Source organism: Neopsephotus bourkii, unplaced genomic scaffold (genome assembly GCF_033783945.1).
Source record: "Neopsephotus bourkii isolate Nb327-2 ecotype Australia unplaced genomic scaffold, CSIRO-AGI_Nbou_v1 NB_730, whole genome shotgun sequence".
In the NCBI taxonomy this organism is placed as follows: domain Eukaryota; kingdom Metazoa; phylum Chordata; class Aves; order Psittaciformes; family Psittacidae; genus Neopsephotus; species Neopsephotus bourkii.
The window spans coordinates 1,000,511-1,027,678 of record NW_026901228.1 but is presented as its reverse complement, the minus strand read 5'-3'; the positions used below and the strand labels follow the sequence as shown (position 1 = coordinate 1,027,678).

The 27,168-nt window shown below is 39.7% G+C and overlaps 1 protein-coding gene across 3 annotated transcripts in view; it reads right to left on the bottom strand.

Moving 5' to 3' along the window:
- THSD7B (thrombospondin type 1 domain containing 7B) overlaps positions 1 to 27,168 on the bottom strand; it is a 349,927-nt gene that overhangs the window by 146,922 nt on the left and 175,837 nt on the right. For all 3 annotated transcript variants that reach the window (XM_061354342.1, XM_061354341.1, XM_061354343.1), the window contains 3 exons: positions 9,987 to 10,178; positions 7,313 to 7,547; positions 4,754 to 4,869 (listed from right to left, as the gene is read on the bottom strand). In XM_061354342.1, coding sequence (XP_061210326.1) covers positions 4,754 to 4,869; positions 7,313 to 7,547; positions 9,987 to 10,178 — 543 coding nt within the window. The remainder of the gene's footprint in view (positions 1 to 4,753; positions 4,870 to 7,312; positions 7,548 to 9,986; positions 10,179 to 27,168) is intronic.

Below are 27,168 nucleotides of genomic sequence, written 5' to 3'. Positions count from 1 at the left end.
GGTGCTTTACATACAACATACCCACGAGTCTGACAAGCCTAGCATGAGTTTTAGCATTTTAAATTGCTGAGTTTAATTAATTTTGTAGTTCACTGTATCACCAGAGGTGCCTGAGAAAGTACTAAAATCTTTACTTCCCACTCTTTCTGCAATCAGTATTTTTCATCCCAAGTTGCATTTTGAGAAATTTCTCAATTATTTTAATATCATCTAATATATTGTCTATTTTGTTTGCCATCTCTTTCTGAGATCTATCCACTAATGTTATTATTCACACACACAAGCTGTTCAGACATATATCACACAGAATTGGGGCAGAAGAATTTTCTCTAGGACTCCCCTTAGCTAATGTTCCAGTTTGATTGTGAACAGTGGACACCTATCAGCCAACTGACTGGAAGCAAGATGTGGGAGTCACGACAGACAAGTTGACCATGAGACAGCAATGTGCCTTTTCAGCACAGAAGGGCCAAAGCATCCTGGGCTACTTTAAGAAGAGCACCACCAGTAGGTTGAGGGTGGCGATTCTTTCCCTCTACTCAGCTGTGGAAAGGTAACTGAGTGCCACGTCCAGTTCTGGGCTCCCCAGAAGGAGGACATGGGCACACTGGAGAGAGTCCAGTGAACTGCCACAAAGACTGTTTAGGGACTGGAGCATCTGACAAACAAGAAGAGACCAGGAAATCTGGCCCACAGGATCTTATCTATGTGTATCAATACCCAATGGCAGGCAGTAAAGGAGACAGACACTTTCCAGTGATATCCACTGTGAATTTTTTCAAGCAGCTGAATACCCATTTAACAGTCATCTAAGTGAAGTCACTGTTCCCCAACTTCCTGATACAAGTTTAATGTGTCAAAAATTTACCACTTCCTTTAATTAGAGAAGCTACACTGTAAAAAAAAAAAAAAAAAAGTGATTAAATTTGTTCTCAATAAATCCACACCAGCCAGTTTATTAGAGTCTGATTCTCAAAATGTTTATATCTTGAGAAATAACTTGTTCTTGTGTTTTTCTAGGGAACAAAGTTAGGATGAGTAATCTGCAATTTCCCTGACTGCTTTGGGGTTGTTGTTTTTTTCTTTGGGGGGGGGGGGGGGGGTGAGGAGGAGTGAGGGTGTTGGTTGGTTTGGTTTGTCTTGGTATTACTGTTTTAGTTTGTTTTAGTTCCTTAGGATTTATCAATTTCTTACCCAAAAGGTAGTCAGTAGATGCTTTGGCGTTACTTTATTACTTCCTTCTCTATTCATACAGCTCTACTGACATGGAAACATCTAACTTATGAAAATAATTATTCTTTTGTCCATTCCTTTCCTGTCTCCAGACAGGAAATAGCAGCAGCAACTGCACATTCCCCATGTTTCCCTTGTTTCTCAGAAAGCAGTGGACATTTCATTCAGTTTCCCGTTAGTTTTAACCCACTTATGTAATTCTTCTTACCTAATATCCTCCTATCACTTAATTTACATTCTCAATTTCTTGTTTCTAATTTTTGTGAAACAATTTGATAATCAAGAAGGAAAAAGGATTCTGAACACTTCTGACAATGAGAAAAGATAGAAAAGGGCTTTTCTAGCTGTGTATGATGTGTCCTTTTCATGATTTGAAGCTTGAATGTGCAAGTTATACACAGAACTACACATGCCTTTTTCCTCTGTGCTTGCTACTATAATAATTTCAGGATAGAAAGCAGAGTCCAGATGGGGTTCATCCCTTCATATGTTTTTTTCTTGGTAGCTTCCAGGTCTTCTACACTTCTGTCTGCATAGAACATGTTCCCAAGAGGTGTAGCTACCAATTTTCTCTGTCTGCTGAAATCTGCCTTTTTTATTTTTTAAATGTCTTGCTGATACTGCCACCCTTCCCTCCTACTAAGAATCGTGAACTCTATCAGTTTCTGATGATTTTCATTCAAATTATCTACCACCATTAGAATCTTAGCCATTTCCTTCCTATTAATCAGTACCAAATCTAAATGAGTTTCTTACAGTAATTTTCTCCACCTCAAGAAACTAAATTATCCTCAACATTTATTGCACATTACTCAAACCCCATTTTCAAAATTGAATTTCCTCACTGGTTTTTCTACAGCATTCCTTACAAATGTTAATGAACATAATTTTTATATCTCATTTAAAATTGCTATAGCCTGATTTTCCAGAGTATTATCATTATGTAGGACTGTCCTTTTAAAGCCAAACTTCAGCTGATTTCAGGCATGGCTACTACTGCTTGTCCTCCTCCAGCTAAAAATTGAGCCTCAGGATCTCAAGACCATCTTAATTTCTATGTTCTTGACTATGAACTTGATAATGCTGTTTGAGAATTCTGGGAGTGCCTTACCGCTGCTTCCACTTACAACTCCCTGTCCCACCAACCTCCAGTGTCCTCTCCTTACACACATACAACTTCTTCCATCAATTCACTCGTCTCATTCCCTCTTGCTGTCTCATCTTTTCTTCCCCTGAATTTGACCCCAGGTTCCTCAGTACCCTGCCCAAGACTCACAAAGGTGCATCACCATTCTCAGCCAAGGAAAAAAATCCTTGTTCACTACTGTAAAGTGTGCTATATCTGGTCAAGCTTACACAGGAAACATGCGGCTTCATACTCTTTGCTCCTGACAATATGGTCAAAACAAGACTCTGAGCACACAGATTTTCCAGGATTTAAGTCACCAAAATCAGAGCTGTCTCCATTTTTATGCAGAGAAGAGCTTCTGAAGGGGCAAGTCTAACTCTGACTGACTGAGTGGTTTTGAGAACTGGAAGTGCCAGATCCTTTACAGAAACCAAGACAAGGTATAGGTCATTGGAATTCCTTATCGTGGTATGCCACACATTTTATCCACTTTTACTCCATCCCATTTCGGATCTGATTTAAAGCATGGGGAAATAAATAGGACAGTTACTACTAGCATTTCACGTAAACTTTTTTAGAGAATACAGTTAACAGAGAAATTTCTAACCTTCCCCCTGGAGAACCAATGCTCAGAAGAGGAGTGGCACTAATAGGTATCATTTATTTTCAGGAGGAAGATGAAAAACATTATTTATTATCAGGTGTTTTCTTTTTTTAATATCCCTATCTTAAATCTATGCTGACAGACTAGAAAGCACATCACCCATGCTGAAAGCAGTTAGTTCCCCAGGAAATCTTCATAACTAGGAAAGCAGCTGATAAAAGAAAATCTACATGCTGCTCATTCAGATCATTTCATGATCTTTGAGGTCCCTTCCAAACTGGTATTCTGTGATTCTATTCTATCTTGAAACCTCCAAATTGATCATTTGATTCCTGTTTTGATTCATCCTCAAAGACGTATTAAAACACATATATTATTGAAGACTTCAGTAGACAGTTGTCACCTGTATGCATATCTGAAATGGCAGAGAACTTGCAAATTCCTCCCTGTTCCTGCCTCACCAACAGGTGTTGGGATTCAATTACACTTCTTTTGTGAATTATGCTGTCTGTCCATCTGTTATTGCCCGAAGTTCACGGCTGTCTACGCTTCTGAAGTATGACATAATTCTTCACCAAAAGACAGATGGTTGTCTGGTGACATTTAAATGTAGGGGAAATGTCAGCTTTTTATTGTTAGATAGTAAAGTTGGACACATTTTCTTAGACAAACTACAAACAGCTTAACTGGTAAAGTTCTGTGTAAAAGTGATTTAGTGATTGCCATGTTTGTCTAAGTTCTGATCCTATACCAGTACACATTTAATTTTAAATCTGCCAGGCAATACCTGTTCCTGCTTGATATGCTTGGTAATTCACCATCTGTATATTGTTTTCATTAAACACAACTTTTCTATTAAAAAAAAACCAACTCACATATGTATAGTAGTTTTGAAATTTCATTATCATGCTGAGGTTTTAATTGTACAACGCAACTAAAAAAAAGTAAACCTTGCAATGCAGCCACATCAATAACAGATTTAGCAAAAAGCAAACTCCCCCATCTAGGAAGTTTTAATTTAGAATTATATTAAAGTGATAACACTACCAAGGAGGTTAAATAATTAATTTCTTCTCATTTTAATTGTAGACTATTATTTAATAAACAAAGTCATTTACCAGGTAATTTATTCTACTTCTTTATAGGCAGCTCATTTAAAGTCTAAAAATAAATTGCTAATTAAAACAGGATTCACTGTTGTAGAAAGCAACTCATTTTCCCATAAAATCTAACAAGGACTATGTTAGAGCATCCACTGAGAATCTTTGAAGGGCAAAGAAGCCACCAACAATAATGAAATATTCTGATTACTGAGAAGGCTTTCATCTGAATAATTAATGAAACACACACGTTTGTCATAAAAACCAACACTAGATCATTATAAAGAAACTTTTTTAAACACTGTCCAAAAGCTAACTAACTAGATCAAAGAAATACACAGTCCTTGAAAAAACACAAAGCACAGGAGTTATTTGCACAACCCTCTATGTACATCTAGTTTGGTCAAGAGAAATAAATTTCATATAATGTAGGAATTCCATGCACAGCCATACAACTTTGGGAACTTGAAGGCAGAAAACCAGAAGGAATTTATTCCAGGTGAAGAGAGCTCCTATCTCCAAATGTGCTGCAAGGATCCCATCCCCTCAACAACATCACGTCAACAACACCCCAGCCCAAAACTCTTCAGATCAATGCCCTAAAAATGATTAGACTGACATGAACTACATCTACCATACATTTCTAGGCCAATTCTCTGTTTTTCCCCAAACTTCTTAAAGACTTACCAGGTTGACATGCTGTTGGGCAGCGAGTCCACTCACTGAAGGGTGTAACAACACAGTTCTTCTTGCAGAGGAGGAGACACGGCCGCACAGTTTCAGGTCTGATGGACTCTGGACATCTATTGATCCAAACCCAAAAATAAAATATAGAAAAAATTAAAACTACAAGGAAATGTTTTCCTCATAAGTCTCTCACAGGGCTGTGCAGGTACCACCATACCGAAGATAACACTCCTGGTCAGTCACAGCAAGCCTCATTTTTCTTTTCCTTTGCACTCATGTAACCCAAATGAATTTAGCATACTTCAAAGATTAAACAGAATAACAAAAATGTGGAGTTTGACTTGATGACTATAGGCTACATCTATGCTACTCTATCTATGACGCCTAAAACACAAAACTCAATGCAGCAACATAGATATATTCACTATCAAAAAAAACCATGCAGTTATGTTTATAAAGCAGTCCTGTTTTAACACAAAATGCAACAGCCTTCAAACCACTTCCAACTGTGTGCAAGGACTGATGTAATATTCCTCTACTTTCAACCCCTAGGAAACACAAAAACAGCTTAAAGTGCTCTTTGACTGCGGCCTCAATTGTTATTTAAAAAGTTGTACAACACAGTATAGTATAACAGCACTGTGATTTGGTTTTCATTCCTTTTGAACTCTTAAATCAAAAATATGTCATGCATATTCTAAAAAAGGTTTCAGACACAGTTAACAAATAAAAACTCAGAGGGTGGAAGCTGAAAAATTTCCTGGGATCAGGCAGATCTTGCACATCAACTGAGGGATCAGAACGGGAATTACTTCTTTAATTTTTTATTAATCTCTAGTAGAAAGATCACTCAAAACGACTTAGTAATGCATGCAACCTCAAACAATCCAATTTGAAAGAGGAATAGGCCACTACACCATACTAAGAGAGAAAGTAAATCTTAATGTCACAATTTTGTTACTGAGGTAGTAATAAGATACTCAAGGGTATAATTTAAAAGAAAATAAATACAAAGAGACATGTCTTCTCATTAAGCATGATTATCCTAGAGGGCATATTTCTGTTACCTAAGTTGAAATATTTTTCTGTAAAAATTTTAGTTTTATTTGGCTATATAACAATTTCAGGAAGAAACTCTTATAAGGGCTCAGCAGTCCTCCTTGATCCAGCTACTTCCACTACACAAGGAACACCACAGCACTGAAGCTACCACACCAAAGCCAAGGAGGTACCCTTTCTGAAGTTCCCAGTACACAAATCTCTCCTTTTGGCAGGATTTTTCCACCTCTGAAACTCTGTTTGCCCGCAACATACTTCACTAAAGTATTTACTTAACCCCTTCAGTTTCATTTCCCCTTACACAATCTCAGAAGTGGAGGGGGCAAACAACTGTTTTAGACATCACATAGCTCTATAAACAATATGTTTAATTAGGTAAAGTTAAAAAATATCAAGAATTCCAGGTATAAATGAATACTAGATTTCTTTCCTTTTATTTAATTAATCTCATTAACCTCAAGAACTTTAATTAACTTTACTGAAATCAACACAGTCTGTTTATACGAACAGGATTGTTTTGAGAGCTACAATAAGACATGAAATTCAGTTGTAAGTCTCTAGACTCATTAACAGTGCAAAAAATAATTAGCAATGTCTTGATTTTTTCGTATGAGGGAAAACATCTGTGCTACTTTTTTTTCCTCATTTAGTAAAGCAAAGGAAAATTCAGAATATTTGTACTGCAGAATACATAATTTTGTTGTGTTTGTATCACATTACAAAAGCTATACAAATGAACTGAAAGATATCGATCACATATGGTTCTGCCTTATTGTGGAGTAAATATAATGCAAAATCTGTTTACTTTTTCTATTTTATTAGAGCATTGTTAATAATGTATTAATGAGCACTATATTCAGTTCTACTTAACATTTTCCTCACAGCTGTCCTTCGGGAAAAATATTAGCAGAAAAATGTGAATTGGAATAACAAAGGAGCTACAGCAACAAATCTACACCACTAAAAGCATGTATTTTCCTTGGGTTTACACAGAAAATTAAAAATGCCCAAGCTATTTATTTTTGTTAGATATTTGTATCCCTTTCATAGTAGTGAAAGGGACAAGGGGTAATGGACAAATTAGTGAAAGGACAAGGGGTAATGGGTACAAACTGGAGCACAAGAGGTTCCACTTAAACCTGAGAAGAAACTTCTTCTCAGTGAGGGTGACGGAACACTGGAACAGGCTGCCCAGGGAGGTTGTGGAATCTCCTTCTCTGGAGACATTCAAAACCCGCCTGGACACGTTCCTGTGTAACCTTATCTAGGTGTTCCTGCTCCGGCAGGGGGATTGGACTAGATGATCTTTTGAGGTCCCTTCCAATCTCTAACATACTGTGATACTGTGATGGAGTAGTAGCTGGAGAATTAGTCCTGAAATTATTTTCAAGGATGCCTGGATTTTCAAGGCTATGCAAGGATTCCACAGACCCACTGAAAATGCCTTTATATGTCATGTATTGTAGCTACAAATAATCACTAATAACCCTTTTTAAATACCTTTTGGGTGCGACCTGGCCAGAATTGCTCTTCATGCAGAAGACTTTCCTTGTCTGTATGCCCACTCCACAAGTGGCTTCTCCACTCCAATTAATGGTGGCATTGAGTGCAGTTACCAGCACGTCTTCAGAGCAAGAGCTCCAGGGAGAAGTTTCCCAGAAGAAATGCATGCATGGGTGATCATTACAGGCACGGTGCTCCTGCAGGGCTCGGTCAGGGGGGCAGGCTTTTCCACCTGGAGTAAAGAGAACACCCCAATTTATATTATGGCAAGTGGCAAAAGAAAGACAGAAAAATAATTAAAAATGTTAAGTTTGCTTAGTATCTTCCCCCCCTCCCAATTAAAAATAAATAAATAAATAAATAAAGTTTCAATAAAGCTGTTGACCTTTACAGCTGCAATAAGAACCTTCTAAAATATTGTTTCCCCATTAAATTAGCCTTGCATAAAATTATATTCCAGCACATAATGGAAACAGAAATAGGCAAAGTATATTTCTGAGTAACCTTATTGATACTCCTACACAGACCCAAGTTAATTCCATTTAAATGCCAGTATCACTCAGCAAACATGCAATTAGGTTTAAAGACAAGTTAAGCATTATTTTTATGTTCATTCTTTTTGCTAGTTTCCCAAGGAGGAGCATCTCTTTCTGATATTTGGACTCTGTTCACACATTGCCTTAAACAGACAAGCTGTAGAGGGTGCTGAACCATACGGATGGAGGAATGCATCAAATTATATCCACATCAGAAAATCAAGGGAGGGAAAACTCGAAAGAGGTTTTGTGTATGAAGTCTTTATTTTATTGAAACAGTATCATTCAAATTAGTGTCGAAATATTTTGCTAAGCTACTGCACTTTGTCAACAGCTGGTAATAAATCCACAAAGTACAGGCGTTTGAACAGCCTCCCCAGAAGTTTCAACACTGCAGCCAGCAGCCTGAATTTACCCCATAAAAGCAGACACTGTTCTTAGCTCAAAAGTTAAGGAGCAATGCAGTGAAATTTAACAGTAAGCATTGTAATTTTAGGAAGAAGTAAAAATTACTAAAACCAGAGCCATTTGCTTACAGGCAACTTCTGATACAGCCAAAGTGCTGCAGGTTTTGAAAGAACTGTAATGTTTGGGCCAGATACTACAAGACACAGAGAACATTCATGCCCTACTAAAATCAACAAGAGATGAAGGTGTATTGCTTCTTGAAGGGATGTCTATTGCCTTGTAGGACTGAAACTTCTCAAATAAGGTATAACCCTAAATGGCCACAAAAAATAGCACCAAGGAAAGAAAGAGAGAAATTTCTTAGCGCAATGATTAGGATAATCATGTCACGTTCATTTTCCCCATGGAATGGACTGTTCCACATAGTGTCCAGTCTCAGAAATGTTTGGTATGATGATGGAGTAGAAAATGCTGCAGGTAACTTATTCCCTGAAGATTTTGACTTAGCAGGAAAAATGCAGACCAGTTATCAGTCCTGTGTGCTTGAGGGCATGTAAAAAAAAAAAAAAAAAAAAAGACACCCCCCCCAAACCCCACAAAATGTGTGGTTTATTTGAAGAAAAATAAAACCAATAAAAATAAAAAATCTAACTCAAATTTTTAGTTTCCCAGGGAAAAATTCAGGTGGCTTTTTCAAGAATACCAATGGTAAAGGAAGCACTGTTAAACACTGGTGAATAATAATGAGGTGGTTTTCCCTTAAGATAATAAGAAATGCCGTATGATCCATCCAACCTAGCATTCTGCCTGCAAAACTGCAAGCAGGATATGCTGTTTATAAAAAGCACAAGAGTATGGCCACTTTCTGCAGTTCATTGATAACTTTCACAGGTCAACAGGACAGCACACCACTGCCTAGCCATTCTATAGCCATTTATTGACTTTATGGACCTGATGTTCATCAGTTTCCTAATCCATTCTAAACCTGCTGAGACTGCCTACCTCCACAGTTGCATAAGTTTACCTCATAAAAAAATATCTTTTAAAACCTGTTTTAAACCAAAATCCTCTAGTTTCATCAACAGCCTCTTGGTTATCAAATTCTGGGAGCTGGTGAGCAGCTTGGAGGAAGCTGAGGGTTTGCACTGCCTGTGAGATGGCATCCAGAAATTGTCAGACAGCAGAGCCATGGCCTCAGTTGATAAAGGACAAATGAAATAGTGCTTGCAAAGGTAACAGAGCTCTGTAGAATCAACCACTATTTATCTGTATGCAGACATGTGGCTCTGTATAGCAAACCACTATACTCATTCATAAAGATGCATAAAAAAAGTTGGGCTATTTGATTTTAATTATTCCTTCCTGAGGAACTTTAAAGTATTCAGTTACATAAAGACATTCGCATGATGAGAGCGAATTTGTGTCATCCAACAATTTCTTTAGGATAGGACGCAGCTCTCCTGAAGTTAATTCACACCCAGACTAGCCCTCAATAGATAACAATTCATAGCTGAAGTAAATAATTTGGAATTGTGACAGAATTGCTTTGACACATGCATTAACTCAAGCCCATAAAGATTTTTTAGTCGCTAGGCATGAAGTACAGAAAGTATTAAGTATTGCTGCAGTACTGGGATTACCTCTGACCTAAACACAGTTTGGCTGAGGAATGCAAGTCAGCTCATTAACAAGCAAACAATGACTAATCCAGAATTTTTACCATTTACCTTCAGCTGGAAGGGCCAAGATGGACCTACTCCTGCTTTGACTGCCCTCAGCATTTTTACTGGAGCATGAGTGGGAACACGGGGACCATGCGGACCACTCGCTGATAACACAGTCCATTGCACAAGGGATTTCACAAGCCACAAATTCAGGGTAGGGAAGCTCTGAGCAGAGCTGATGTGGCACTTCTTCACCTGGAGCAAACAAAACAAGATGGACATGGAGGAAGGCTCAGCTTGATTGAATATCCACAGTCAAACAATGTCAAACGTCTGCCTGTGGAGGAATATACTACAAAAGAGCACATGATTAGGCTTTAAGCTTGAAAGTGTAATACTTGAACAACTAAATTATTTCTTCAGAAGAGCAAAAAAGAAAAAATGTGTTCCAAGATTCATGTGTGATCTCTTGGCTGCAGTCCACTTCATAAAGCAGGTCCTTCTGCAGCTTCACCAGAATGAACCATTATTTCTGACTCTGCTTCTCACCCAAACACCAGGATCCAAAATTATGGACTTGTTGGACCAACCCCATCTAAGAGAGAAACACTTTCTGTTAGAGATAAACCAAGGGATCTGAACCAAAGCATACCTCCTGATGAGAAACATCTTTCCAAAACCCCTTTCAACAAGAAGGTAGAACACTGGTGACTGGTGAGTTGAAACCTATTAACTAAAAGAACCGCTGGCAGAATGAGCAGCAAAAACAAAGCACATGAGGGAACCATGTGGAGTCCAACATGCAGAACTATTGGTTTTAAAATGCAAAATAAAAATGTACATTTATTTTTTAAATAAAGGAAATGTTCAGTAATTTTAGCAATTACACAGAATTTACAAGGACATCTTAATGCATAAAAATTCATAAAACAGACGTCTTTAGAACTGAATAACATCTAATATCTTATAATTCAAGCAATGAACAGACATGACTGACTATTACGCTGTTCTATTGTTTAGTATTTCTGGACCCTTATGAATTTTTAGCTACATAGCTGAAAATTCCGGAAGCTAAAATCTACCTGTTTACAAGCAACAAGCTCACACGGAATGTTAGGTCCTTTTTTGCCCTTATAATAGTTACAAAGGTCTCCTTTGAGGTTTCTTTAATTATGAACTTAGGAAAAAACATAATGACTATACAGGCTCAATTATATGTAGGAAAAAAAAATAAAATTTATAATAGCAACAACTTGCTCTTTCACCTCACGCTACAGGAACAGGCTCCATAACAAGGTGGCCCAGGATGCAATTATAACTAGGAGGGTAGAAAACTGCACTGCTTTTGCAAGGCAATACATCTACAAGTGAGTAAAAAAGAGGCTGGCTGCTAGCAAGAGTGCATAAAGCTGTAAATAGCACAGTGGTATTATCTGCAGTTGCATTCCTAAATGAAGACAGAATCATCATCCTCAAGGCACAAATAAAACTTTTCAAGCATATTATGAGAAGTAACGGAGAATCTAGCAAGCAAGCAGACTGCAAGATATGCTTTGAAATACTTTAGTCTTATAATCCCTTTCCATTGCATATGCTATGCTCATAAGGAAGGGCTTGGTATGCCCAGTCTTTGAACTACTATTTTATGTCTACTCAATAAGGAAATGGAGACCAACACCCACCCTATAGACAGCCCCCATCCTTTGGTACTGCACTGTTGGGACCCCTGCAAACCAAGGCTAATCTATCATCTGTTTTGACCAGCCCATTATCATCACTGCTGTTTTGGATGCTCACATAAGGCTAAGAACTACTTCTAGAGAAAAACAATGTAAAAACACCAAATAGACCTGTAAGCCTTATTCAGCTGTCTTCTGTAGTCATTTAAGCATCAAAATCCCTGCTAACATTTTGACAGCTTGTCTGTACAGAAGCAGATAACACAAGGGCATCCTGGACAGGCATGATTTTAGGAGTCAGTGGTACAATAGCATCAAGAGATTATATGCTTTGGTGAAGTAGTGTAAAACACCTGTCCTCCTCTCCCATCACTGACACTTACAAGGAAGCATGTGAACAGTCACTGACAAGCTTCTGAATGAGAAGGGATGACATGTAACACCAGCCCTGCAAGAGTGCTTCCTGCCCCACCATCCATGCAAGAGGCTACCCTCATTATATACAGACTTCACAGCAAGGGAACCCCATTAAATTCACCAAATTCTGGATTTAGCCCAATTTTCCCCACCAATCAGACTGTGCTAGAGATGCAAGCATCAGAGAAAAACCTACTTATTGGAAGCCAGGAGAGCCTTTCCACTGATTTAGCCTGATTTCACACAGTCTAAGCTGCTTCACTCAGAAGATGGTTTAAAACACCTGAGTCTCCTTTGGGGTGGCTTTCTCCACTCATGAGCTCAAGTGCCACAGATTTTCAAGTGACCACCCTGTGGGGAAGGGAGACAAAGGAGCAAAATACACCTTCCATTCCTTCCCTTTGTGATTTCTTTTCACACTGGATTTACAGCAGGTGACAGCAACAGTAACGCTGCAAACAGAGGCTGCAATTCATGGTTCTCAGCAAAGAAAGGAAGCTTTTGAGTTTTGTTATAGAGAGTTTACCACTCATTGCATGAAGGTACAATTCAACACTCACTTTGATTTACTTTATAGATCTACTCACTGTGTTCAGGTTTAATTACTGGCTTGTATTACTGTAGAAGGGGAATGTTCTTCTGTACCAGCCACTTGGCAGAGAATTCTCAGAAAACTACCGTACACTACAAAGAGAGGTAATAATCTTTCATTTTCCATGAAAAATACTAGTACAGGATATGTCTGAAGTATGCTTTATACATTGTCACAGAATTACAGGAAATATTAAGTTCTCCAGAGCTTCCAAATTCTCTGCCCAATACCTTGAAGGTATAATTCTTATCTCAGATTTTCTGAATGCTCTTCCTAGATCTTTCTATAATCTTTACACACACAAGTCTCTGAGGCCAGACAGGATCCACCCCAAGGTACTGAGGAAGCTGGCAGAAGTGCTCATGAGCCACTTCATTTATCAGCAGTCCTGGCTAACCAGATCCCAGTTAACTGGAAGTTTGCAAATGTGATTCCCATAAACAAGAAGGGCTGGAAGAAGGACCTGGGGAACTACAGGCCTGTCAGGCTGAACCTTGGTGCTGGGGAAGGTTATGGAGCAGATCATCCTGAGTGCCATCACAGGACATGTACAGGACAACAAGGTGATCAGGCCCAGTCAGCATGAGTTTATGAAAGGCAGGTCCTGCTTGACCGAACTGATCTCCTGTGACAAGGTAACCCACTTAGTGGATGAGGGAAAGGCTGTGGATGTTGCCTATCTAGACTGTAGTAAAGCTTTTGACACCATGTCTCACAGGATCCTCCTGGGGAAGCTGGCAGCTCATGGCTTGGATGGGTGTACAGTTTGTTGGGTAAAAACCTGTCTGGATGGCCAAGCCCAAAGCGTGGTGGTGAATGGAGTTAAATCCAGTTGGCAGCTGGTCAGAAGTGGTGTTCCCCAGTACTGGGGCCAGTTCTGTTTACTATTTTCATCATTGATCAGGATGAAGGGATCGAGCGTAAGTAAGCTCACAGGTGACACCAAGTTGCGTGGGAGAGCTGGTCTGCTGGAGGGTAGAACGGCTCTACAGAGGGATCTGGACAGGCTGAATCAATGGGCCAAGTCCAACTGTGTGAGGTTCAATAAGGCTCAGTGCCAGCTCCTGCTCTTGGGTCACAACAACCCCTTGCCCCCTAATTTGAATTCTTTAACAAGGTAACAGAGAAGCTACATGGAGAAGTACAGTTCTGAGTGAAATTTCTGATTCACCAAAAAGGAAATTAAATTATTTCCAGCAAGGGAAACAAAGGGAATGGGATAAAACCCTCCTTAACTAAAGAGCTTGTTTTTTTCCAGCAACTTTGTTTTTTTTCTTTTTCTCTTTTTCATTCTAGTAGAAGCCATTCCCATGGTCCTGAGTAACACATTCCAGGGTGAGGCACTGAATCCACAGGAACATTTCATTCTGAACCAGTTCAATATTAAACTGCATCTGTCTATTTTACATAACAGCTTGAAGCTATGGTGCATTAGCCTCATTCATCCCAATAACCTGTGTACCTATCTCCTCTGACACAGTTTAATTACTCTTGCCACAGACGTCTCTCCTGGCTCAGAAAAAAAGACAGTGTCCACTGGACAGGATATATCTAAACCAGCAAAAATACAAATCTCATCAGGCAGCAGGAATCAAAAGATCAACTCAATGACAAACTGAGTATCCTCCTTTTGACACTCACCACTATACACACCATGCTCATTTTTGAAAATGGAAATTCAGAAAATTGCTTTGAAGATTTCATGCTTGCACGCTGTGTGTGGAGGCCTGAATGACCTCCATGGTGAGGGAAGGCTCAAGATGAAGGAACTGCATTTCAGACTGCTCTGCACTGCTACCTAGAAGTTTAGATAATTTTTTATTTTTTTCCACAAATGACTGTTGTAAAAATGTTGCATATTTAATGACAATTACCGGTTTGACATCAATATTTCTCCTTGTAGCAGTTCAAATTATTCAGTGGAAATAATGAAGCTGCCATCTAAAATACTATGTGTATCGTAAAATTTTATGTTGCACTTAAATCTCAGAAAAGAATGACAATAAACTTTGATTAAATACTTGCCTGTAACAGAATAAGATGTCAACAGACAGTAGTAAATTCAGAAGAATTCCTATTGACTGTATGCCAGTTTGCTAACGGCAACTGCATTCAGAGAGCTGTCTCCTGACAATATCTTGGCCTAGGCATCTCATCAGCTAACAAAAACGTTACATTTAGAAGTAATAACAATCAAACAACAACAATAGGATAAATTTCATATAATCATTTTGAATGTGCTCATCTCATCACAAAAAATCATGGATTTTGTATGTTGCACACCCAGCTTTAGATACACCTTAAAGCATCCAGAGCTTGACGTCTTCAGTTGTCACTGGGGAACCAATGTCACACTTCACTGAGAACCCTGGCTCCTGGTTGACTTTTCTTAATGCCAGTCAACAGGTAAGAACAGCAGATAAAAGTGGTGTCAGTTTGTCAGGGAAAGCAGTGGTGTATGGAATAAATTTAATTGCAGTGGTCCATCATTAATTATCAGATCCCCATAGCAGAGAAGAACACAGTAGCAATGAAGAATGGAGGTGAAGACCACAAAAACAGATGAAGCAGTGAAGAAGAACAAGCCATTCACAATGCAAAAGAGGAAAGAAACACAAATACAATTCAGGGGGGTGGGTGGAGAGAAGGAGGAGGAAGATTTAGAGAAAAAAAAATAAAAATAGATGAGACAACTATTGATGGTTTGAGTCAAAAGACTTGGTTTAAATGCAGCTATGAAAACCAGTGCATTAGATTAAGGAAAATAGAACCTCAGAAGAATATGTAAAAGGAAAGTACGATGAAAAAGTACAGACAGATGGAATGATAATAAATGTGGAAAAGAATCAGCATGTCTGAAAATACATTATAAAATCCCCATAAAATCAGAAGTCTTGCCCAAATCCCTGCATCACGTGCCATGATCCTGTCCCTTAGCTATCTCCAAGTGATCATTACATAAGAAAAAGATGAGGACAAGTATGCAAAAAAAGTGGTACTTGTTTTTCTTTCCTGTACATCACTTACTGCAATTTGGGCTGTTTACCCACAATTCTTTATGCACATAACGAAAATTGATTTGTGACTCTCAGGAAACTCCATGAAAGCAAGCACAGGGGATGCATCTCAGCAAGCAGCTGCCAAGCCTGCAGAAAACACCCTGGTATACCTCCATGAAGTATTATACAGCAGCTACCAGTCTCAAAGTTAAAGAAAAGAAAAAAAAACAAAACACAGCTGCATGAGGTTACCTACACAAGAGCTTGTATTTCCTATCCCACACAGAAAGACAAGTAGTCATTTAAAGGTATTTGCTGCACATTCACCTGCTGGGCTTCAACATACAAGCAGAATTAATTCTAACTTGTAGCTGTTTGCACAGCCCCTCCTGAATTAAAGAGAAATTGCTCACATGGCAGCCAAAAGTAAACATGAGTTCACTGTATCCCCAGAGAAGAGCACAAAAAATTAAGGCTGCTGTTCCTAATAATTAATGTAGCACAGCAATCTGAAAACATAAAGTATAAAAACTAAACATAATCCGTATTAGTGTTCTTGGTTTTTTTTCCTCTCTCTCTTTCCACTTTGTTTTTTTTTCTCCATTATCCCTCCACACTGGAAATGAGGGAATCTACACAGGTGGGTTGATCAAGACTGATTGCAATTAAGATTTATTGTTGAAATTGGTGCTGTGGTGTAATTGAAACAGGTGTCCCTCTATTTTCTCCTCTGTAGTGCTTTGTTCCAAATGGTAATCAACACAAAATATTGTAGAAACGAATTACACACCTAAGTAAAACGCATTAATATATTGTAAAATATACATATATTTCTGAAACTAAGAAAAAGAACAAGTAAGAATAGACTGCAAAGAGTCCACTTCATCTTCTACATCTGTGCAGTGGGGCAGAACAATTTTAGTAAGGAAATTAAGGCATTTTAATTTAGAATAAAGAAGGTGGCATTTTATGCATCAAATTCATAAATTTCTAAATGTTTCATTTTTGCAGAGTTAAGGTGCTATCTTCAGTCTGAAAACTCTGAAAGAATTGTAAGGGACATATTACAAAGGGAAAATTGCAGTAATCATGCTCTCACACAGTTAAGTGACCCCCAAAAGAAAAGTTGTGTGTGCATGCATGGAAAAGTGCAATGCTTTTATACCCACTGGTTTGATTATTATGATTTTTGTTCCGATTATGCTACTCTTTAGAATGACATATCTTAATGGCTTGCTCATAGCCATCAAAAGGCTATGACTGGCTGTTATCCAAGCGATATCCACAAAATAAATTAGCAATTTGCCATATATTGCAAATAACAGACCATTTTTCATTTCTAGCCACAGAAATTGCCCTAAGAGTTTTTATTAACATAGGACACTGAAAAATTGTAAACAATAGTACAGCAGATGAGGTTTATGTAAGTTGGCAAAAGTCTTGTTTTCAGATACAGCGAATGCTAATGATAATAAATAATTGCAAATACCATCTGGAGGCTTTAAGAAACATCTTTCTCCAAGTCTGCAATTGAATCTCTACAAAAAGAGGATCAATGCAAAAGAAAATGAAAACAGTAAATTAAAATTAGATTTATGCCAACTACTTAAAACTAAGTGCTCATTTAGAAGCAGTTAACACAAAAATGTGTTCTAGTTCAGATGCAGTCTGGCCTAATCCCATAAAGCAACTCTGAGAGCTGCCACAGTCTATCAGGAAATGTTAAGAATTTGGAGGATGAAATACTAAAGCTTTTTTTTTTTTTTCCCTTTTTTTTTTTTTTCTTCTTTTGCTATTAGTGATAACGGTAGTAGTTTTGTTTCCAATTTTGTCCTAGAATCAGAATGGTTTGGGTTGGAAAGCACCTTAATATCATCTAATTCCAACCCCCCTGCTATGGGCAGGGATGCCTCACACTAGACCATGTCACCCAAGGCTCTGTTCAACCTGACCTTGAACACTGCCAAGGATGGAGCATTTTCCACTTCTTTGGGCAGCCTGTTCCAGTGCCTCAACACCCTCACAGTGAAGAACTTCTTCCTTAATTGATCCACAAAACTCAAAACAGAGCAATATTGAGATATTCTATTTGATAGCTTTTAAAAGATTGTTATAAAGAAGAAAACACCCTCAGTAACACAGATGATCATCAGTCAAGAGTCTAAATGAGTGACTCAGATCTGTTCTTGGGAAAAAAAAACACATACAAATTGCAAGCCATGACCTTCAGTTATTGAATAAAATTTCTTGTGGACACACAGGTTTTGCCTAGTATCAATTATGCATCCAATTTTCTATATTTGTCAGATGGCTTAAGTTACTTCTGGCTAATGTACCCTGACCTGTGCTTGAACCATTTTTACATAATGAAGTTGTGAATTTTAGAAAGAGCATTGAATTTTCACTGTATTTTGCATAGATCATTTAGTACTTAAAATGTGAATAAATCAAATGTAGAAAACACAATATTAATAGTATTTTCTGTGTGTTTCTACTTTGCCCATGAGGTGGAACTTTAATTACACCATTAATAATGGTGACTACATTTTCAGTCACTAGTGCATCATTCCTCTAGTGCCATTTAAAGTGCATTTGGTCTATAAACTGCTCCACCCTCTGGAACTGGTTCAGTGATTATACTGTTAACAACAGCCTCATTCTGCTTACAACTCAGCTACAGTGGCATCAACGGAAGAATTTAAAGGCAGGAATCACTTACAATGATCTTAAATGGTTTAATGATTTATTTAGAAAAAGGCTTGTTTAGAAAAGTTTCTTGTTATTTTCCGTCTTCAGAAAGGTTTCATAGATTTAAAGTAGATAGTTACTATGGAGAATTTAAAGAAAAGGAGAAAAAAAAATATCACTGGCTTCCCCTATTACTCGGAGTCTAAATTGTCTCAAACACAGACACACAAGTATCTAAAAACTGGCACCTCTGGCTACACTTTTTGCTGGGAGCTGGTGGGGAGAGAGGGGGAAGTTTCCAATCAGGGTTTCCAAGAGGAAAGTAAACAGCACACAACCTTATATTTGGGTATTGTAATTAAAAGGTGACAAATAACAGATCTGCTACTGTAAAAAAAAAAAAAAAAAAGTATACTGCTCTGAGGAAGCCTTATAACACAACTTTGCCTGAAGCTTGCTCTCAGTATTACTGGTCCAGGTAAGACTGCACACTCTGCTTCCCCTTGTTTTTAGCTGATGAAACTCAGCCAAGTTTCCTATTAAGATGTTCACTCTTTCTCTAGGCTTCTGAGGGAGATGGATACTGCTGCATGAATGCTTACAGAGCAAAACGAAGCATCCTCACAGCATTGGCCAGCGTTACCATCCCAACCTGGGAAATGGGGCCTTGCCAGCAGGGCAGCATTCAACAGAATACAAACACTGCATCCCCAGAAGGTCTCTGCTCAGTGGACTGCACTGATCCTCCACCACCACATCCTTTCAGAGTTTGAACATATGGATAGGCTTGGACACAGCAGCTGGGTTCAGGGTCTGGAACAACCTGAGCTGGATCGTGCTCATTGAACAAGTCTCAGACTTTCTCCTGTAAAAACAAAATAGGGTGCATATGCACCTACAGATGGTGATATTTTCCAGATTGAGTGATGGTGAAACTAAAGCCTGAAGACTGTATTTAAAAGACTTCTAAGAAAGGCCAGAAAGGCCACTGTCCATGTTTTCTTAGTGCCCTCATGGTACACCCCGGGCTCACAGAAAGACGAGAGGAAGATAACAGAGGATAAAGGGATGGCAAGTAGAGAAAACACAGGAGAAGGAATTATCTGTAAAAATTTCATCACGCTGGTGCTTTCCCAGAGACACTGAAGCTGAGACGATGTGCTGAGCTGGCAGTTCAGACAAATGTTGTTTGCCAAGTCCAGAGGCACCCATGCCAACAGCTGCCCTCCCACACTGACCTATTCCTTACTTGCTCCAAAGCAGAAAAAAGACCAAAGGTTTATGAACACTAAACGGCCTACACAGACACCAACCAGTCATTCCCTAACAGGTTTTTCAGCTTCTGTTGGAAACCTACTATTTTAACTTTGCTACTAGATTAAAGAAAAACACAGAATCAGTAAATGAAATCAAATGAACACCCCTCCACCCCCTTTTTAAACACCCTGAAGTGTCAAGGCTGTCAGGAGGCATTTGAACATGCTTTTCAAATATAAGAACTGAAATAGAGAAACCGGAGAGTATCTGGATAAAATCTGGTTTTCTGCCACTAAATTTCTTTGTGTGAAAAAAGCAATAACCTCTCTGCAACTTAGAAAATATTTCTGTTCTGATTATTCAGCTTTTAAAATAGGAAAGTGTCATTTTATGACAATTGCTTTCGGCAGGAGATATTTTATACTTTTATTCTCAAGGAATATGTACATAAGGAAGAACAATATTAAAACCTTCAGTGTTAATCTGTATTTTCAGAGCTAAGCACATTTTGACAAACTTTCTAATAGACACTGTTCAAAATCTGTAACATATATGAGCATGATTACATTACTCTAATTTATTTTTTCTCCTCTCATGTGCAGCAATAAAAATTTACCTTTGAACTTATATTTATTACAACTTTTACTCTATGGAGGGTATGCAGGCACAGAAATATAATAAAGCTTTACTAATTCCACACATTATTGAAATCCTAACAGTGCAAATGGTATCTTACTATCTTTGTGCATACTTAAAATTTCAATTCAAAATGCATTTCATTAAAAGAGCTGGTTAAGCAACAGCATATCATTTTTTTTAAGTTTATGGATTAATGCACTAGAATTATATTTTATATATTTGGATAAAAGTAGGCAATGTTAGCTTTTGTTTAGGCGTTGTAAGCAAAAGCTTGATAGATTCTAAATAATTGAGTGTTCTGTCCATCAGGTTCCTAAGCACTATAAAACTGAAAAGAAGGAAAGTGCTAAAGAATAACCTTTGCTTCCCACAGGCTGCTGTAAACTGGGAATAATTCCAGTAGTAAAAATACCATTGACTTCACCAAAATGGGGAGTGTACAGCTATGCAGGATAGCTTTCAAGTAAACAAAGCACAAACAGGCTAAAGCCCAGAAAGAATTTAGTCCATGAAGATCAGGGATCATCACATAACACTAACGATACCTGACCAATGAAAACATCACTACTAATATATGTGACAAATTTTGGGTATCTCATCTTGGTTACATAATTCTAAATGATGTGGCCATACAAGTCAGTAAGCAAGAAGCTCATGAAACCCAATAATGACAAAGTGCAAAAGTTGACTCAAACAGCAAGTAAAATGTTGTCGCAACCTCCTTTCTGTTAAAAGGTCACTTTGCACATTAATTCCAGCTTCATTGATTAGCAGCTGAGATAACAGCCACTCAAACACACCTCAGAGTCATTGGGAAAAAAGACAAGGGGATGACTTTCTGCATACGATAACATTTCTGGTACTTGTTCAATCACAGGCAAGGCACAAATACGAAAAAAGCAGCAGAATAGACTACTCTGAAAACATAACAGAAACTTACTAACCCTTACATTCGGCACTGAGGCATCAAAAATGATAGTTATTATTACTGCTGTAATTATATGGCTGGGGCTCAGAAGAATTGCATTTTGCTTCCCTGGAAACATGGCCCCATGATGTTTGATGGCTCCTAAACCCATAGGAATAGATCTGCCCACCATGGCCAGTTTGCACAACACCTGCAGGATCAAACACCTGAACACTTGAAGACATGCTGCCAGAAATGGTCCAAACAGGGCTCTCAAACCCACAGTGTCCATCACCCCCGTCCTCCTGGAGGCAGATTATGCTATCTTACCTCCTTGGTATATCAATGCCTGTGAGAGTCTTGAAAACTGAACAGCTAGGTCTGCTGTCTGCCACTAACTTGGGCTTCTCTAATCATAAACCTCTGAGGTGCACCAGCATCATGATCTTTCCAGAGTGCTACTCTGTTCCCACCATCTGTGTCCTTACATAGGATTACAGGCCAACCACTGAGGACTAAGATAGAGATTTTCATATCTTGTCAAGTGAACTACAGTAAAAATCCTCTCCCTATGAGTCATCAGTGGTCAGATACATCATCTCAAGCCAGCTACAAGAGAGAAATGCAAGGGAATAAATACACGGAGCCAATTAAGCTTTTTGACTATTAAATACCAGACAAGGCTGGGGAAACATGAGGGCCATATTTTAACTCCACAGAGGTAACGATGTTGCCATGCTGAAGGATTTCTCATAGTCCAGTAGGACTCAGTACATGATACCAAGCTCTCTCAGGCTCAATTCATCAAATTTAGGCTACTGAGCTGTCCTGTGCCATGGCAAACCTAGACTGGACAAGGCAAACCTCACCTTTGTATGACTTCCCAACAAGCATCAGCAAAGCAGGGAGCAGTTTACCTCAGCAAACTATGACTGTCTCTTACATTAAGGTGAGCCTTCAAGATCACGCATCCCTGGTGCACAGTCAGAATTTAACAAAAGCCTTCAGAAATATGGTCTCTGCCATGCTTGTTTTAGAGAGAAATACTTGCTAAAAAGTCAGCGAAAAGGTTTTCCTTTGAAACTTAGGTAAGCAGAACATGACTTTTACTTGCTCTCAAGCACTTAGTTGAAATGTATTCCACTACAGACTTTAAAGTTACCTCACTGGCAACATAACCTCCCAATGTACTGAAAACCAGCACGAAATGTTGAATTAATACGTATACGCTAGCAAGCACTCCTACAATCATGAATGTTTAATCTAGTTTTTCACTAGCTGACACTGTACCCCCATGGCTGCTATGTGGTTTCGAAGTGTTGAGATGGGGAAGAACTACAGGGAAACTGCTGGAGAGCAGGGAACCACAGAAAAACAGTTAGAGGGAAAGTCTCTGGAGAAAGCCCAGAACAGAACACTATCACAGCAAAAGAAGCAAGGCAGATAAATGTTAACATCTGGAGCAGGATGGTGGAGGTACAGAAGGGAGTTAATATGAGCACCGGGAGGAACTCAGCCTCTACTTTCGGTAGTCATGGGGCTACATTTCAATGATGTGTAGAAGACTTCCCAGCAATATATAAGATGTTACTGCTTATATGCTGTGTGTACAAAGAGATGCAAACAAAAAGAGTCTTCAGAGAGTGTGTAATACTGGCTGACTACACAGGGAAAGTTATGATGTGCCAAAAGACTGCTGGAAAAAGGTACTTTTACACACCTTTGGGATCTTACCCATATATCTTAATGTTCTAAACCATGACAAATGATTGGATAACAACTCTTACTCCCTTGTCATCATTGATCTTAGGAGGCTTATTTCCTCAAACCGTGATGATAAACATCTGTAGTCACTTATTTGAGCAGCAAAAATTTATCGCCTTTACTAGAAAATGAAATTTTCCTCCAGGAGAACGGCAATGCACACAAAAGGGCAAATTTCCACCCTGGAGCATGTGGATGCATTTTCCTACTCTTTAGTGAGAACTATACATATTTATCCCATGTCAGGACCTGGACCAAAGGGTACCTCCTCTGTTAATAAGAATGGCTAATTTCCAATTAAATAAGCTTACAGATCATAGAAATGCCCTAATGAGGAAAAAAATACAAGGCCCTATACTAATCCTGCTTTCACTGCACATACTTAACAGGGTTGCCAAAGCAGAGTCCTCAAAATACCTACTAATTACATTGGACTGCCTCCAGTCGCTGTCACTGGCCGAGAATGGGCAAAGTTTGCAAAAAAGCCACCCACCAAGAGTTCAAAAATTATATCATTATTTTGGGAAACCCTTTAAGAAGCGAAGAGATAAGAGAACTGTGGAACAAACTGGAACTGTGGAACAAAGTACTGCAGGGTTGGTTTGGGCAGAAAATACTGCTATAGTGTGTGGACTTCATAAGCAGCTGTATAAAAATATTTTGGCACAGCTGGCAGCAGCCCCCAAACTGATAAAATACAGAAGTGCAGACTAGCACTAACTCCATAGCATTTATTTTGGACTTAAATACATGCCATCTTCAGCAGTTACAGAAACCTGTTGTAGAGACTGGAGTATAAAAAGAAGAAAAGCCATAGGGCAGAAGTCTATAAATTCAGCTGAAAGAATCCACACACGTCTTCTTTTCCACGTGTTCAGTGGCAAGGTTTGGCACACCAAGCGTGGGTTTCCCCAAGAAAGGGAGAGCCAAAGCTAACACCACAGAATGACTGAAGGACCCATAAGTACAGCACTGAAGAAAACCAAATTCCTGCTTTTGTGTCATCAACAAGAACTAGCAAATCTGTGCAAGTTGCATGTGACTCTCGTCAGAAACAGTACCAAGTCTCTCCGGATTTCTCATCAAGTAATGTAGTTAGCCATTAATTAGCTTGGAGTTAAAAACCTCTATCCCAGCTCCACAGTGCAAGGAGGGCTGAAAGAAAGGCAGGTGCCCAGAGTGACACCATAAATATTGACCACAGTGCTCATTCCACTTCATTAGCCACAAAGCAAGCAATGATCCTTAAGGGAGAGGAAAAGGCAGATCCAATTTTAATCAAACTCCCATCCTAAAATGCAAACTTCATGGAATATTATTTCAGTTATTGCCTTTACTCATGACAATTGCAGTCTGTGAAAAAAAAAAAAAATGGAGATGTTTCTGGACAGAGAGCCAAAACTTTCAGCTGCCAGGAAGGTGCATCTACACTACACAAAGCAGCCATACATAATGACACCCAAGTGAGCTCTGTAACCAGCAAAAGCAGTTTTCCAGCTCAGCATTTCATGCTGGGCTTGTTAGAAACACAGTTCATTAACCAGCCAAAACCTCATGCTACCACAGCAGTAGTGTTCCCAAAATACAAACTGGTGTCTGGCAGTGAAGGGGCTGTACAGACTTACGGGCTTACTCAGACCGACCTACTGTGGCAAGTTGACTATGGCTGGATCCTCGTGCCCACCAAACCTTCTCTATCACTCCCCTCCAGGCTGGACAGGGGAGAAAAAATATAACAAAAGGTCTTATGAGGATAAGAACAGGGAGAGATCACTCACCAGTTACTGCCATGGGCAAAACGGACTCGACTTGGGGAAATCAGCACAATAATCAGAATAATGAGAAATAAAGACTACATCTTGAAACACCCTCGCCCCACTCCTCCCTTCTTCCCAAGCTTAACTTCACTCCCAGATTCGCTACCTCTTCCCTTGTCGGTGCAAAGAGGCAGGGAGTGGTCATTGTGGTCAGTTCATCACACCTTGTCTCTGCTGCTCCTTCCTCCTCAGGGAGGACTCCTCACACTCTTCCCTGATCCAGTGTGGGGTCCCTCCCACAGCAGACAGTCCTTCATGGACTTCTCCAACATGAGTCCTTCCCACAGGCTTCAGTTCTTCATAAGCTGCTCCAGTGTGGGTGCCTTCCATGGGTGCAGTCCTTCAGGAACAGACTGCTCCAGCGTGGGTGCCTTCCATGGGGTGCAGTCCTTCAGGAACAGACTGTTCCAGTGTGGGTCCCTTCCATGGGTGCAGTCCTTCAGGAACAGACTGATTCAGCGTGGGTCCCTTCCATGGGTGCAGTCCTTCAGGAACAGACTGTTCCAGTGTGGGTCCCTTCCATGGGTGCAGTCCTTCAGGAACAGACTGATTCAGCGTGGGTCCCTTCCATGGGTGCAGTCCTTCAGGAACAGACTGTTCCAGTGTGGGTCCCTTCCATGGGTGCAGTCCTTCAGGAACAGACTGATTCAGCGTGGGTCCCTTCCATGGGTGCAGTCCTTCAGGAACAGACTGTTCCAGTGTGGGTCCCTTCCATGGGTGCAGTCCTTCAGGAACAGACTGATTCAGCGTGGGTCCCTTCCATGGGTGCAGTCCTTCAGGAACAGACTGATTCAGTGTGGGTCCCTTCCATGGGTGCAGTCCTTCAGGAACAGACTGATTCAGCGTGGGTCCCTTCCATGGGTGCAGTCCTTCAGGAACGGACTGCCCCAGCGTGGGTCCCTTCCACAGGGTCACAACTCCTGCAGCAAACCTGCTCCAGCAGGGGCTCCTCTTTCCATGGGGCCACAGGTCCTGCCAGGAGCCTGCTCCAGCACAGGGTCACAGCTTGATTCAGGCATCCCCTGCTTCGCCACTGAGTCCTCCCCAGGCTGCAGGTGCAGATCTGCTCCACCATGGACCTCATGGGCTGCAGGGCACAGCCTGCCTCACCATGAGCATGCTGCAGGGAAATCTCTGCTCCAGTACGTGGAGCACCTCCTCCCTCCTACATTGGCCTTGGTGCCTGCAGAGCTGCTGTCACATGTTCTCACTCTTCTTGCAGTTGCTTCTGTGCAGTTTTTTTCCCCCTTCTCCATTATGTTATCCCAGAGCCACTACCACCATTGCTGATGGGCTTGGACTTGACCAGCAGCAGGTCCCTCTTGGAGTTGGCTGGCATTGGCTCCATCAGCCATGGGGGAAACTTAAAGAAGCTTCCCACAGAAGCCACCCTGTAGCCCCCCTGCTACCAGCACCCTGCCATGCAAACCCAATACACCTACATAGTATAGTACATAAATCCTAAGCCATTTAAACTTCAAAATATATGTCTGGGAATACTGCCAGTGAATATTTGAAGGGGATTACAGCAAATGTATTAGTTGTCACTGAAAATGAAAATATGGATTTCAATTTTCAATATAAGGGGGCCTTTTCCCCCCAAAATCCGTTAGTCTAGCAGCCATGCTGAACGAAGGGAAATCACACAGCTAGCTCAGAGTACACACTGATGTATTTTAAAAGCTACATTTTTATCTACTGAAATAAAACATTTTACTTTTTCTTTTTCTACTTTAATCAGAATATAACCTCATTAAATGACAGTGTGTGAAAAGAACATATAAACTAGAAAGAAAATATAAAAACTTTCTGAATAAATTAATGTTTATTGCTTTCAGACTTTGATATTCTGGTCTTTACTACTTAAATGCAGTTTAAATGTATTACTTGCCATGGCCTTTACGCTAAACTCAGTCTGCAATTTGCGATAAAATTCCTTATCTCTCTCTTTCTGAAGCTATGCAAAGATCCAAGGTTAATTTGCAGATAATATTGCTTTATGAAATAATTATCTTAGTCTATAGTACTTAAAATAGCTAAATTCAGGACAGATATTTTTAAAAAATGAAGCTGTTGCGGCTGTAGGATGGAGTCTGCTCCCTCTCAGCATGCATCCCCACACTGCCAGCATCCTGAGTGGGGTGCAGAGTCTGGGTACCCTAAACACAAACTCCCCAGGTAAGCGTGTCCTAAGTCAGGACAGGGATGCTCCATGCCAATGTGTGTGCCTGGAGCAGAGACCTCCCTGCAGTGGTGAGGGAAGGGGATCCAGCCCCAAGCAACCTCATCCTCCAAGCTTCTGAACACCAACAGCAAGGCAGCCTGCCTTCCTCTTTGCAACTACAGCACTTGCTGAAAAATTACTCTCTTGAGCCATTCTTATCATCCTGCTAATTTTTTCAAACATTCTCCTATTAAACTATACAAATATATTCATTTAGTAAACATCCCATTAACCAGGTCAGCATACAGTATTCAGAACTTAT